The following is a 15,306-nucleotide window of genomic DNA, read 5'->3' as shown; positions in this document are numbered from 1 at the left end:
TGTATAAGCATCTGCGGATGCAACCAGACCCTCTGGGCGTCCCCAGGGGCATTCACGTTTAAAGTGACCAGGCTGTCCGCACTGAAAACAATTTCCTGATGGCTGGGGTCGCCAGGACCCTCTTCCCCGGGCACCCTGGAATCCCCTGCCACGGCCACGGCCTTTGCCTCGAACACCACCGTGAAAAGCTAAAGCCATCAGCTTATATTCTTCCTTTTTCTCTTTCTTTTTACTACTTTTCCTTTCTTTCTCCCAGGCAAAATCAGCTACTTCCAACACTGAAGTGACTGACTCACCTCCCCAACCAGGGCGAAACTTTAAGAAGTAATCCCTTACAGGGGGCACTGACTGATTCACAAAAAATGAAATAAGAGTAGGGTGGTCTGCTTCTCTCTCAGGATCCATCTGAGTGAACATTCGGGCCCCCTCCAATAGCCTCGACCAGAACTTTCTGGGCGGCTCATCAGATTCCTGCCGAATCTGCATGAACTTAGCCTGATTAGGCGAGCGGCGAGCCATTTCCTTGAGTCTCTCTAACAATCGCTCTCTATCTGTTCGCAGCTGAGTCAGCCTTAGCTGAGTCCAGTCTAGGGGATTCCAGCCAGCGGCCAGATCCCGCCTATCCATCCAAGTAACATTAGCTGCATTGCTATCTCCCCATGTCCTTTCTGCCATCCACAATCTACTACGTTCTTCTCCAGTCAAAACTCTACTTAACAACTGATCCACATCCGTATAAGTAGGATTATAACTTAAAAACAATCTTTCTAGAAGTTCTATGATCTTTCGGGGATTTTCCCCAAAAGACCCTGACAACTGTCCCCACTCTTTCAAATCCCATTCTAGCCATCCTTTATATTCCACAATACTAGCATGTTGCAATTGTCCATCATTGCTCATATAAGGTTGATTGTGCACCTGTAAAGGCATCTCTATAACCATACTTTTATTATTTGCAAGAGATTTGACAGAGACATCCTCTGGGCTATCCTCAGGGGGGGGGCATGCACCCTGCTGTACCTGCTTGGACCTAAGCCTAGTAACTACTCCTCCCGAGGTTTGCCCGTCCAATTCCTCCTCATCCTTCTGCACAAATTCCAATCTGGGATCCTGCAGATTCCCCTCTGCTACAAGGAGAGAGTTCCCCTGCGGAGGAATAGGGGCAGGTGCAGAGGGGACCAGCTGACGAGTCAAAACACGCCGTGGTCTACACCCTTCATCGAAATAACCTGGAGGGGGTTCACTCTCGGGAGAGTACCTGACTGCCATAATTTTTAAAGATTTCCACAGCTCTGCTGCTGTGTCCCAACAAAACCAGTAACATAACTGTCCCGGATGGTCTTTTTCGATCTGGCTCTTTACTCCTCTTAAGGCAGCCTGTTCGAAAGAGCCATACGAAGGCCACCTCATCTCCGAGTCGGCCAATACCGCGGTATACCCAGTCCAATTCCTTACACATAGTGTGTACAACTTCTTCCTAGACATTCCTGTCTGTACTGGGAGTTTCCCTTCGTTCCATAACTTATTTACAATCCCCAACGGACTCTCAAGAGGCACGCTAGTCCCTTGACCCATGGTGTCTGACAGGAGCCCTCCAACTGGCGTTTACCCTGCTGTCCAATACACGACCCCTCAATATTGAATTGGCTAGGAGAAATCTCCTGTGGCGCCTTGCCAATTCATATATGAGTGGTCCGACCACTGGACAGAGGTACCGCACCAGAAGGAATCCCGGACGAGCCCCCAAATTGTTAGGTAATAAAGCAAGTCCTCACTCACCTCTCCAACACCCGAGGTTGTGCGGAGTTGGAATATGGGCCCACAATTTTGTCAGAGACCAGACACAAATGCGTTGATCAACGGGCTCACACTAACCCCAAAGCTTTAGAATAAGTGTGGCCCCTTTATTAGGGGTGAGCATCAATATTTATACACAGAAGTAAACAAAGTGATTAATAAAAGATAATGGTCATGCATAATCAATCAAGATTTTACAGGAAGAGCAAGTTTAACAAGTAAATGCATAGAGATAAAAGGCTAATGGCTACTTGAGGAAGGGGGTGTCATGAGTAGTTTGCAGGTCAGTGCTTTGTTCAAAAAAAGGTTCAGAAAGGATTATGCAGAGACGGCCAGTCTGGGTGTTTTTTGGCTCCAAAGTTCACCAAAAGTTTAGACCCAACATTAATATGGGCTCTTTGTGCGTGTGTATTATGATACAGATGTGGAGTATGTGATCACATACTATCCTTTTCACAGACCTTCTGCATCATTCAGTGCACAGACTGGATTGTGCAGAATTGCTGAATTGCTGCTTTGCATCGACACTTAATTGCTAATGTAGTTATACTCTTGTTTCTGCATATAACACACATACTTTGACTGAAGACGTTCCATAATGTGAACCTCAAATCCATGTCTGTTTGAGATCTCACACAAGCTGGGGTGGAGGCAGGCCCGGGGATGGGTCATGTTCCTATTGGACAAGGACAGGCTGTTTGTAAAATGTTTACAGTAAGTCACCTGAGCAAACGACACCGACATCCTCAGTAATTCCTGCCTGGGCTGTCTCAAATATGGAGATGTTGCAGAGAGTCAGACGAGTCTCATTTCCTGCACACTGGACACTTCTCAGCCCCACGGGGCCCGTTCCTCGCCCAGACTTGGGGGGGTTATAAGCTTTCTCAGCAACTCCGCACTGGAGCTGCCTGCACACCACACTGGCATCGTTCATGTCCCACTGGTCATCCAGCACTCTGCCCCACACACCATGGAGGGAAATCTCAACTCTCCCATCACACCGGCTCTCTCCACTCAGCAGTCTGAGTGATTCCGAATGACCTGGGCTCAGGAGAGATGGGTAATAGACTGTGCACATTAGGAACAATACAAATTATAGTAGCTCAGTGAATTAAATAACCCATATTCAAATCATTGCATTGAAACAGGCATCTGCATGTGTCACAAGGAGGTAGTGATCACGTATGGCAGTGGTGTGTGAGACACAGAGATCCCTTGGCAAAGGCTCCCCAGTCCTTTGAAACTCTGTCCTCAGACCTGACAAACTCACTATACCGAACATACATCTTGTAGGGAATTTATCCATAAGGGGTAACAGGTAAATATCTACAGAAAGCTCGTAACTTATCATGACTCAGAACCATTATGAGATGTATGTGCAGGTAACATTTAAGGAATCATGGAAGTTATATTGAATGTAGACTTTACAGACTGGCAGTAAAAGTTAGTCACCATAGCTAACAGGTCTCAGTGACAGCCCATTCAAGCAGGCAGGAGCTGCCACCCCTCCCTGGTTAGCTGGTGAGGTAATGCAAGGCTCAGTTGCTCCATTGCCAGACTATCAGTGGAAAACCATCAGAGACAACTGCAAACAATCAAAACCAATACAGAGGTAAAAAAGGTTAAGAAAAGGAACAATACAACAGCAGGGAATCATCCTGCCTATGAATACAGACAAAAGACTGGTTCAATATAACAGAGTGGGAGAGGCATTCTGGATCCTGTCACTGAGGAGACACTTTTTGGAGCAGGGGTGTGTTTGTTCAAGTTTGGATCCTGATTCCTGTGAAGCCAGATAGCACTGCAAGACTTAACTTTTCCGAGAAACCTATTTTTTAGATAGGAAAGGTAACTGTTGATAAGTGTAGGCCTTAGGTTGTGTTTTATGATTTTGTTTTATATTGTAACCATTTGTTTTCGTCACTCTCTCTTGTTTTTAGTGAAATTTCTTTCTTAAATACATTTTCTCCTGTTTTATTATAAGTGCTTACAAGTGCTGTGTGTTATACAGGAGTTTACATTAAAACCAGTAACCTGGGACACATTGCACTTTTGGAGAATCTGAGACTTCTGTGAGTAGCCAGTGTCAGGGGCTGGATATCACAAGGGAATGATTCAAAGGGAATTGGAGACTAGGATGCATCTCTTGTTAACCTGCAAGGCAAAGACATGGCTGACATAGCCCAGAGGAGAGTGTTTGAGTGACTAACAGGCTGGTGGTGTTAGAGATCTAACACCCATCCACCATGGGCAAGGCAACCTCTTGCTAGAGGCAAGAGGCCACTAGGTGCCCTGGGTTCCTCAAGAATCCTCACAGTTTGAGCAGAGTGCACCCATAGTATGCCCACAATGCACAACAATACAGCTATTCTCTCTTGTAGACTATGGGGAGAAAAGTACAACTTAGAACAGCCTTGAATCTGCTCTTAGTTACACCAGGGTCTGGGCAAGGCCCTACATGGCACCAGAATAAAGAATGTAAATGTGGCTTAAAGCTGCCTTCCCTGCCACCAAAGTGCAGGAATGGAGTGACTGAGAATCAGGTCTATGGTCTCAGTGAGACTTACATACCTTGAAGACAGAGAATGGCACCTGAGTAGGCAAATGGGTGTTGTGACTGATCTAAGGGAGTTTGGACAAGGGATGTTAATGGCTTGTGGTGATAAAGGAAACAACCCAAGGTGCTCTGGAGATCAGTGACCAGTGGGTCTTTATGCCAAAATCTCTAGAAAGAATAGAAGAGAGAGAAAGAGAGGGCAAGAGACACCCTCTTTACGATGGGGAAACTCTAGTACATGGTCCCACATAGTTTGTTTTATTTGTTAGTCTTGATTTTAACACAAAGAAATGAACTAATAGATCCAAAATATGGTGCGGTGGCAGCCACTGCATACTTATGGTTGGGACTGAGTTTCTTTTATAATTTTGGCCACCCTCCTAACTTATCCTAATAAAGGAGTATTGGCTTCTATGTTGCCCATTCAACCTGTGGTAAAGGACCGTTTTCACTGTCTAATTTAAAGAAAACAAGTTGAAGGTGCACCTTAAAGTCCAAAGGGGTTCACCAGTCTAAAAATCATTTAATGCTTCATTGCTTTGTTTCTTGACAGAACAAGAAGCAATGGTCTCAACTTGCAGTGGGAGTGGTTTAGGTTGGATATTAGGAAACACTATTTCACTAGGAGGGTGGTGACGCACTGGAATGGGTTACCTAGGGAGGTGGTGGAATCTCCTTCCTTAGAGGTTTATAAGACCTGGCTTGACAAAACCCTGGCTGGGAGGACTTAGTTTGTTTTGGTCCTGCTTTTAGCAGGGGATTGGACTAGATGATTCACTCCGCATCACGAAGAGGAGCAGAGTTGAGGCTGGGGGACTGACCTGAAGGGTGGCACCTGGGAGGGAACAGACTGGTGGCTGGGTCGGGACAGAACTATTTTCTGGGCAGGGGACAGGCAGATGTGAGGGTGAGAGCTCCTGCAGCTGGGGCACTCTCTGTACCAGTCTCATGAATTCTAGCTCTGTCCTAGCTGCTCCTTTCTGTTGGAGGCCAATGTTCCTATTCTTCTTGTTCAGTCTTACTATCTTCCATGATAAATAGTCTAGTAGGCAATGTTGCTGAAGTTGGCAATACAGAGATTTTTATTTCATTGCATAATCCTTGATCCTAGATCATTCTTCCTCTCCCTGTGCACTGGAGGGCAGTGTTGGACACTGAGGGGCAGGTGTCATTAATCCAGCATTTCTGCTGCACTTATCTGAGCAAATCACACTAGCATCATTGTCATGTGAACACGGAGATGCCCCTAGGGCAGTGACAGGGCAAAGGCCCAAATGGGGTTCAGTCCCTTTACAGTGAAATGTGTCTGTCCAGACAAAGCCTGTTCCTTTCCCAAAATACCCTCCTCCTGGAGCTGATACAGCAAACCCACAGTTGAGCTGATGACAGAGAACGTTGGCATCTGATAGATCCCAGTGTGAGTCACAGACAGTTCCCCAGGCATCACGAACCTTGATCTCCACCCTCCCTGAGCACACTGTGCTGCCGTTCACCAGCTGGAGCCCTGTGTGCCCTGGGGAGAGGGGAGAAGGAGTTTAAAAAGGGAGACTTGGAGCAATTTTATACTAAATCGCTAAGCATCATAGAATCACAGAATATCAGGGTTGGAAGGGACCTCAGGAAGTCATTTAGTCCAACCTCCTGCTCAAAGCAGGGCCAATCCCCAAATAAATCATCCCAGCCAAGGCTTTGTCAAGCCTGCCCTTAAAAACCTCTAAGGAAGGAGATTCCACCACCTCCCTAGGTAACCCATTCCAGTGCTTCAGCACCCTCCTAGTGAAAAAGTTTTTCCTAATAGCCAACTTAAACCTCCCCCATTGCAACTTGAGATAATTACTCCTTGTTTTGTCATCTGCTACCACTGAGAAGAGTCTGGAGCCATCCTCTTTGGAACTCCCTTTCAGGTAGTTGAAAGCAGCTATCAAATCCCCCCTCATTCATCTCTTCTGCAGACTAAATTATCCCAATTCCCTCAGCCTCTACTCATAAATCATGTGCTGCAGTCCCCTAATCATTTTCATTGCCCTACGTTGGACTTTCTCCAATTTTTCCACATCCTTCTTGTAGCATGGGGCCCAAAACTGGACACAGTACTCCAGATGAGGCCTCACCAGTGTCGAATAGAAGGGAATGATCATGTCCCTCGATCTGCTGGCAAGGCCCCTACTGATACAAACCAAAGTGCCGTTAGCCTTCTTGGCACTTGTCTTTGTTGAACCTCATCAGATTTCTTTCGGCCCAATCCTCTAATTTGTCTAGGTCCCTCTGTATCCTATCCCTACCCTCCAGCATATCTCCTCCCAGTTTAGTGTCATCTGCAAACTTGCTGAGGGTGCAGTCCACACCATCCTCTAGATCATTAATGAATATATTGAATAAAACTGGCCCCAGGACCAACCCTTGGGGAACTCCGCTTGATACCAGCCGCCAGCTAGATATGGAGCCATTGATCACTACCCGTTGAGCCTGACAATCTAGCCAGCTTTCTGTACCGGAAGTCAGGGGTGATTGATCCCTTTCTTATTGTTTGAGTTTTAACAGAAGCTCATGGCAACCTATTTTCCCAGCTCTCTACAGAGTGACATTGTTTTATTGTTGCACCCTACTCTAGAATACACAACACTGGGATTTTAAAGGCATCATGCTGAATTCTTACGTGAACATATGGCACTGGCATCATTTGCGTGTGAGCACGTCTGATTTACATGTGATATCCTGGGACAGTACGCAAGGTGTGACTCATTCCCCACACACTGCAACTCTTCAGTCCAGATCAGCCCATGTCCTTCTCCAAAATGAGCTCCTCCTGGGGTAGATAAAGCTCTTCCACACTCTAATTCATTACAGATAACACTGGCAGCTTTGATATCAAAGTGTGCATCACAGAGTGTAGCCCATGTTTCACCATGTCTTATTTCCACACGTCCTGAGCAGGGATTGTCTCCTCCCACCAGCCGAGGCTGTGAGTAGCCTAGAGAGTCAATCAAAAAATCAGTGAATGTTACATTTACACTCCATACTAGCCACTACACCTTTCAGTAGATAGACATGTTTTTCAAACTTTTTCATAACAATGTTTAGAAATCATGGATTATAGCAATGAGTACATTAAAAAAATTAAGTACCTGTAATTAAATATCTGTTCTTGAAATATGGACCTTTGTCTCACTGTTTAGATAGGAACACTACTGTCAGTAATTTTTAACTAATTGTGAAGGATGTGAGAGAGGTCTGTATTATTTTATGAAGCTTTGCTTGTTTGTTTGTTATGCTGTCTGCTACAGGATTACTAAGGGTACTACAAGAAGAGGTGTGTTCTTAATTCAGTTTAGCTAACTTGGGTTAAATAGCAGTGAGGACACACCAGTTCAGCTTTTAACTCAGGGCAGGTCTATACTACAAATGCTGCATCAGCACAACTGCACCGATGCAGCTGTAATGCTTTGATGAAGACACTCTGAGCTGAAGGGAGAGAGCTCTCCTGTCAGCTTAGTTACCTCACCTCCACAAGAGGTGATAGCTACATCAGCAGGAGAAGCTCTCCCACCAACATAGCACTGTCTACACGGAGGGTTAAGGTCGGTGTAACTAGGTCTCTCAGGGATGTGGATTTTTCACATCTATGAACGATGTAGTTATACTCATACTATAGACCTGGCCTCAGGTTAGCGGTTCAAATCAAGCCTAGGGCAGCCAGAGGTTGAATTTGAGCTGCTAACCTGAGTTAAAAGGCAAATTGACATGTTTTCACTGATATTTTAATTAGAGTTAACTAATGGGGGCTAGCTAACCCATGTTAAGAATACACTTTTTTGCTGTCTATGCATACTCTGAGGGTTATATCAGACCTGTGTGGTTTGTTTCCACAAGAAACAAGACAATGTTTTAGATAACTCATTTACTGATATTCAGAGGACTATACATCTGACAACACCTTTGAAGTTTTAACACTGTCCATGCTGCGATCAGCTTGTTGGCTAGTGAAGTGGGGGGAGATCCAGGTGGGAAACTGGAACAAAATGCTTTGAAATGGATAAAAAGAGTGTTCCTGAAGAGCAGGCAGAGGAAGTGGTCAAGTTACTGCTCAAGGGGAGCAAACTGGCACAGAGACAGGCCCTGGAGGATGAGTCTCAACTTTTAAGCAGCTGGACCTGCCTAAGCTTTTAGGGATATGCTAAGCTTTAGATAAGATAGAAGCATATTTGTTGTGTAAAAACTTGTTTCTGCCTTGTTCCTGCTGCTGCGATTAAATAATACTGATACAGAGGCAGTGGCAGTGAATAACTAGCTGGCTCTGTCCCTGATGTAAGGGCACTTTGCATTGGAGATATTCCCTGGGGGGTGGGGGTTGCACTTGTTCTGTGGCCCCATGCTCCAGGTTAGCTCTGCCACTGACCTGCTGTCTGATCTTGGACTACTCATTTCACCTTTCTGGGCCTCAACTTTTTCCTCTGGTTTTTGTCTGTCTTTTCCATTCAGACTGTGAGGCAGAGACTGACTGTTACTTTGCATTTGTACAGTGCCAAGTACATCGTGCTCTGATCTCATCTGGGGCTTCAGGAAGCTATACAAGTAACTAATAATAACAACTGTGAAGTTGCTACCAACACCTTCATAATTATGCTTTGACTGTCAATTTGCCGTCTTTCACCATGAGCTACAACCTAAACTCCTGACTTTGTTCTTGCTCAGTCCTTACTGAAAACAAAGACAAATTTGTATTAAAGCCAAAAGAAATTTTACCAGAGTAAAGACTGAGAAGAAAAAATGTGTAAGAGCCTCAGGATTTGGCAATATGAATGGGTCTGAGCCTAACATCAGGGGAGGCAAACTTTAATTGCAAGAATGGGCATTATTTTAGGAAACCGAGAACACTCCTCTCCCCAAGTGTGAATTGAGGGTGCAAATGTATTTATTTATTATTATTAATTATTATTATTATTATTAGGTTATGCTAGTATGTACGGTGTGCAAGATGCTTTACAGACATTCTAGAAGGGAAGGAAGCTCTCATCTCCGCATCTGCCTGTCCCCTGCCGAGCAAATAATTCTGTCCCAACCCAGCCACCCATCAATTCTGTTCCCTCCTAGGTGCCACCCCTCAGTTCAGCTCCCTAGCCTCAACTCTGCTCCTCCAGGGAGCTCCGCTCCCTCCCAGGTCAGTGCCGCGGGGGGAAGCCAGCCTATTGCTCACAGGAAGTGAGGGAAACGGCAGGGAAGAGCCGCCCTGAGTTGATGGCTGTTTGCTGCCCACCCTCCAATGAAAATGACTTCAGATTGCTGAAAGGAAAGGGGAAGGAAGAGAGCTCTGCTGGAAACAGTTATGATTGGTTGTTTTACCCCAGGAGGCAGGAAGTGGGGGCAGCCAGTCAATCAGAGAACTCAGGATGGAGCTTCTTGCCTCATTGTAGGACTGGGCCCCAGACCAGCCACAATTATGTCACATATGGAAAAACTTGCAAGAGTGGGCAACTTTGGGTTCTAAGAGGGACTAAATGTGGAGGGGGCAGGGCTCTTGCAGATGAGATCCTAGAGGCAATAGCATGTGCAGAGGGACATGTAGTGAAAGGCACAGCAATTTTAGAAAATAGAACATGGGGTTTTTTCTGCTTTGTTTTTTGTTTCTGAGCCTTTAGGGGTCACTTGTTTAAACTTTTCAACCTACCCACAAAGGCTAGAAACTTCCTTTTAAAACTATGACACAAAACAAAATGGCAAGAGTTGGTACTGCTGCAGCTGTGAGGAGAGAATGATATTTTTGGTCCCACCCCTCGCCTACAGCTCTAGCCGGCAGAGAGGTCGTGTTTTGGAATCTGAGCCTGGCCTACCAGAGCTGCTGGAGCCTGAATCTCCTCTTCCATCCATCTCACCTGTTTCTCGTTCTGGGATCCGCACCAGCTCATGCTTTGCCCATGTCTGGCTTTAGAGCATGAGTTGTGCAAACGGTCTCGCCAGGCAGGAGATTACTGAGTTCCAAGCTTCCTGCTCACCTAGCAGCAGCACTAGCAGCTCACAGAGTCCTGCAGGTGTTTATTTGTGTGTAACTCCCACTTACCGTTCCCAGCTCCTGAAGTTCAGGATTCAGTCTCTGGAGAGCTTTATCCTAAAGGACTACAGCTTAATGGCCACTAAAGCCCCCTGACCCCATTCCTAGCCTGCTTGGAGTTCGGGGTCGGGACAGAAGGAACTAAAAACCTTCGCCAAGGCCAACAGGGAGGCTTCTGCATGGGGGATCTGGATGAGCAGTCCACTGAACCTATGACAAGCCACAGCTGCACAGTCCCAGCAACAAGGCAGACTGATTTTACACAGAGTTTTAGTTTGGAAGCTGAAAGAGAGGCAGCACCAGCATCTGGAGAGAGAGATCCAGTCTGGGACTGGCTACCGATAGCCACCTGAGACTTTAGGAGAATTCCAGACCAGGGAATAGCAAGCCTGGTTGGATCCAGGACATAATTCTGCCCCATTCAGAGATGAAGAAAAGTTAAGGGGACTTTTGTGTCAACTGTCCAGTGCTGCAGTGGTGAACACACTATACCAGGATACACAAACTCAGCCATACTATCTGCCTTGGGAAGGTGCCAGGCAGACAGCTGAGGTTTGGAGGAACTTATAAGTATTAAATTCTGGAGAATAGGCTTACTTACTACTAGAGATGACCAGCAATTTTGCCAATCAAGTTACTGGTTTTATGGTAAGTATGAATGAGGGTGGGTGAGTATGAATGTTGTGCTGGGAGATTTGTACTGATTTGTGTGGGTGGTGAATGAGGGGTGTGTGCTAAGGTGAGGAGTTGTGTGTGTTCGATGTTGTTGTGTGTTCTGTGGGTGGTTGTGTTGATTTGTGCGTGGGTTGTGTTGTGCTGGGAAATCTGTGTTGATTTCTTTGGGTATGTCAGTTTCCTTGGGGAGTTTGTGGTGAGTTGTATGGGTGGCAAATCAACCTCTGAAGAACAGTGGCATTTGGGCCAAGGAACCCACTATCTATGCGGTCCCTCTTGTATCACTGACTCATTACAACCAATTAAATTATTGCATGAAAATTAGCTGTAGAGTAGGGGTGGTGATTGGTTGAGTTAACTCTATAATCACAATGTTCTAGGACTCTTGGCATGGCATAGATGGGTATGTTACTGTTATATTATATATAGCTTAGTTAACTTTAACCTTTTCCTTCCCTTGATCCTAGTTTCCTGTTCACAATAAAGTTACCATCACTGCTATGCTGTTATTTTTAATGTGTCCTTCTTTTGCGGGGATTTGTTTTATTTACTTGATTGTTTCCTGTGCACTGGGCTTTATACTAATTTCCAAGTAGTGCTTACCGCTGATTTTCTCAAAGGACAGCACTCCTGTGTATCTGGTACAGGGAGCAGTCATCTGAGTGGTGCCACCAGGCACCAAGAAAAAGAATCCAGGACCCAATCTATGCTAGGAGAGGGGGAAAGCCACTCAAAATATTGGTGATAGTAAGTATCAGGGGGAGAAAAGGCCATACCTCAGGAGAAAGGCCACATGAATTAGTACAACATCAGGTGCCAATGTCTTTGTCACATTGTGTACTCAAAAAATATGTCTATGTCCAGTGGACGGTGTATTGCACAGGAGACCCTTCCCATACTAGATGTAATTATGCAATTTTACTCAGTCCTTGCACAACCACAACAGGAATTTGGTGAGTTCTGATCACTCCATTTTATGATAGAGATTGATAAATCAGAAAATGTTATAAGGAGTGAGACTATGCAGACACACTGTGGACTGCAGGAAAGGGAAACTATGGCCAAATGCACCCCTATAATCACACCCTACACTCTACTGTAATAATCTTTGTATAAAATATGCCTTCTGAGGTATCATTTGGAAACTAATAACACACTGGGCAATAATATCATGGTGAAATGTGTGTAGCATGATTATGTGTGAAGTTATGAAACCCCCCCTGTATGATGTTAAAGGGACATGTTCAAATTCCCATGGTCCGATTAGGCACAATTGGTCAAGTAAGTCTTAAACAACGGGATGTGCAGTTACCTCAATTTACATATAAGCTGTAAGCAGAGTCCTCAGACAGCAGAGGAGAAAATAAAGGAGACAAAATCTGCATCTCAGAACACACAGGTGAAAAAAACAACATGAAGCTTCTTTCCTCACTAGACTCCATGTCTCCTGCTCAGCTGGCCAGAATTTTATGAGGGGGGCTGAACTATATAAGTGAAGGGCAAACACCCCTGAGTATCTCTCTTCCTGTCCATCTCCCTCTTTGTACTTAAGAAGAAAAACAAACAGCCCTCGAACTTTGGGGGAGGGGTCCTGACCTGAAAAGTTTGGTCTGTAATGCTATCAGAAGTATGTGGTGAGGACCTGATTTTGAATCAAGTGTACTTTGTTACATTAGGCACTACAAAGAGTTTCTTTCTTTATTTTGTTGTAATCATTTCTAGCTTTTATGCCTCATTACCTGTACTCACTTAAAATCTATCTCTTTGTAGTTAATGAATTTGTTTTTTCTTTAATTGAATCTACTTCAGTGTGTTTAAGTTAAATTGTCTGGGTAACTCCACAGAAGGTGGCAAGTTGTTGTGTATTGATCCCTAAAAGAGACAATGGACCAAATATCTCTGGACTGTCCAAGAGAAGGCTTGACAGTACAGAACATACATTTTTGGGGAAAATCCATGACTGGGAGTGTTTTGGGGTCACCTTGCAGAAATACCAAGGCTGGTAAAAGCCAGAGTGTAACCCAAAAGTGGCTGGCTGTCTGCAGTTACACACACACAGTCAGGTTATTACCTGCATGCTGGCAGGCTGTTAGTGAGCAGCCCACGTGGAGCTACTGCAGAGAGGCATTGTTAGGCCCCTCACTGGTCTGGATTGCATCCTGAATGTCACAGAAATTCAAATAAATGTCATTAAATTTCATTAAATTTCAAATAATGAAAATATGAGAGTGAAAAGATTTGGGAGGAAGAAAGGAGACATGGAAAGAAAAGGAGGAAGACAAGAAGCAATGGCCAAGAACTAAAAATTCAGGGCCTGATTCCTCACTTCCGTGCAGCTTGTGTCATCTATACCTGTACTCTATGACTACAATATGAATGTATAATGCCAGGACCAGTCTGACAGAGTGATTTCCGGTTTGGTAGCATTTTACATTCATAGACAACATGCCCAAAAATGAAAAATCTAAATTTCACTCTGATGGTTGGGAATAAACACTGTGGGAGGCAACAAATATACCATTAGATGAGTGACATGAGGTTAGACAAGACTCTAGCGGGAAATGCCTTGCAGGACACAGTAGTTGGATTTGGCTACTCTCTGCCATTAAAAGTTCTTATTGTCTGATACTTTCTAAGCTCTCAAATGGCTGCATAGAGAAAAATATGAGTCTGTTTCCTTTGAAAACATTATTACTCAACAGGATTTTATGAGGTTCCCAGTATAGACTCTCCAATGCCATGGTGATAGGTGAAAGGTAAATATGTAGATAGAATAGCTTATTAAATATCAATTATTTCCCTAGTTTGGATATACAAAATAAATTTGAAACAAATAAAAGGAAAATGGAAAATATGGCATTGAGACAACTGTGGTAAGGTTAATAAAGAGGACTCTAAAGATATCTGGGTTGGGAAATACTTATGGATTTGCTCACTATAACATGAGAGTAATAATTTCAGGATTTGATCATATTTACCCACTTCTACGTTAGTTTGTCGGAATGAACAAACTCTGGATTCAATCCATTTTTGCACATGGCAAGTAGAAGGATGGCTGATTTCTTACCTGAGCAGGTCACTCCAGCAATGAAAGGATGAGAGCATGTTGACTTTATAGTCTGGGTTTCAAATCTGCAGTCCCAGATTGTTGACTCACTCCCATGACAAACATCTCCTACCACCAAGTATGGTGTGGAATCTTCTCCAAAGTGGGCAGAGCTATGAACACTAACTGAAGAACCACATCCCAAGTGTCTGCAAGCTACTGCAGCATGTTTCATAGGTGAGACAGTAGAACACAGAATGAGACTCAGTTCACCAATCTTAATCATCGCTCTCCCAGCACATGGGTTGCTTCCGTTGATCAGCTTCAGATCAATAGCTCCACCTTCAAACAGAATCAGGAGAGAGTTATTGGAGAGAGCACTGAGCCACATCTCGATTATTATTACTAATGGACTGGTCACATAGTATTTGAAGAATATAATACTGTAACTCCTCACTTAAAATTGTTGTTATGTTTCTGAAAAATTCTACTTTAAGCAAAACGATGTTAAGTGAATCCAATTTCCCCATAAGAATTAATGTAAATTGGGGGGAGGGGAGGTTAGCGGTTAGGTTAAGTTCCAGAGAAATTTTTTTCACCAGACAAAAGAATATATATATACACAGTATAAGTTTTAAACACACAATTTAATACTGTACACAGCAATGATGAATGTGAGGCTTAGTTGAGGTGGTGAAGTCAGAGGCAGGGATATTTCCGAGGGAATGCCTTACTGCTAAATAATGAACTAGCACTCGGCTGAGCCCTCAAGGGTTAACATGTCGTTGTAAATGTAGCCTCACACTCTACAAGGCAGCAGGCATGGAGGGAGGAGATGCAGCATGGCAGAGAGAGACAGAGACACACACCATGTGTGTGAGAGAGAGAGAGACAGAGACACATACCATGCGTGTGTGGGGGGGAGATGGAGACACACACCACGTGTGTGTGAGAGAGAGAGAGAGAAGCATTGCCCCTTTAAGCATGCTGACCCCACTCTAAGTACACTGCCTTTTTAAGTAGATCAGCAAGTTGAGACAGCAGCTGCTGCCAGCAAGCTCCCTCTGTCCTGATCCCTGTCGTGTGTCCCCCTGCTCTGTGGAGATGGGGGGCAGGAGCAGAGAGAATGGGGAAGGAGACACCCTGACATTAGCACCCTTCTTCCCCCCCATTATCTTTGAAAAT

At 44.6% G+C, this 15,306-nt stretch overlaps 2 protein-coding genes across 2 annotated transcripts in view; both read right to left on the bottom strand.

Moving 5' to 3' along the window:
* Positions 1 to 2,875, bottom strand: part of LOC115644404 (antigen WC1.1-like) — a 31,691-nt gene extending 28,816 nt beyond the window's left edge. The window contains exon 1 of the mRNA XM_030548701.1: positions 2,521 to 2,875. Coding sequence (XP_030404561.1) covers positions 2,521 to 2,875 — 355 coding nt within the window. The remainder of the gene's footprint in view (positions 1 to 2,520) is intronic.
* A 1,071-nt stretch (positions 2,876 to 3,946) lies between these two features.
* Positions 3,947 to 14,512, bottom strand: LOC115644400 (scavenger receptor cysteine-rich type 1 protein M130-like). Its single transcript, XM_030548690.1, has 4 exons — positions 14,143 to 14,512; positions 7,011 to 7,325; positions 5,568 to 5,867; positions 3,947 to 3,951 (listed from the first exon to the last, which is right to left on the bottom strand). Exons 1-4 carry the CDS (start codon positions 14,510 to 14,512, stop codon positions 3,947 to 3,949), a joined length of 990 nt encoding a protein of 329 aa, XP_030404550.1.
* Positions 14,513 to 15,306: the final 794 nt, after the last annotated feature.

This window comes from Gopherus evgoodei, chromosome 1 (assembly GCF_007399415.2).
Source record: "Gopherus evgoodei ecotype Sinaloan lineage chromosome 1, rGopEvg1_v1.p, whole genome shotgun sequence".
NCBI classification, from domain to species: Eukaryota; Metazoa; Chordata; order Testudines; family Testudinidae; genus Gopherus; species Gopherus evgoodei.
Note: the sequence above shows the minus strand (reverse complement) of the source record. Positions and strands in the feature narration are given on the sequence as shown.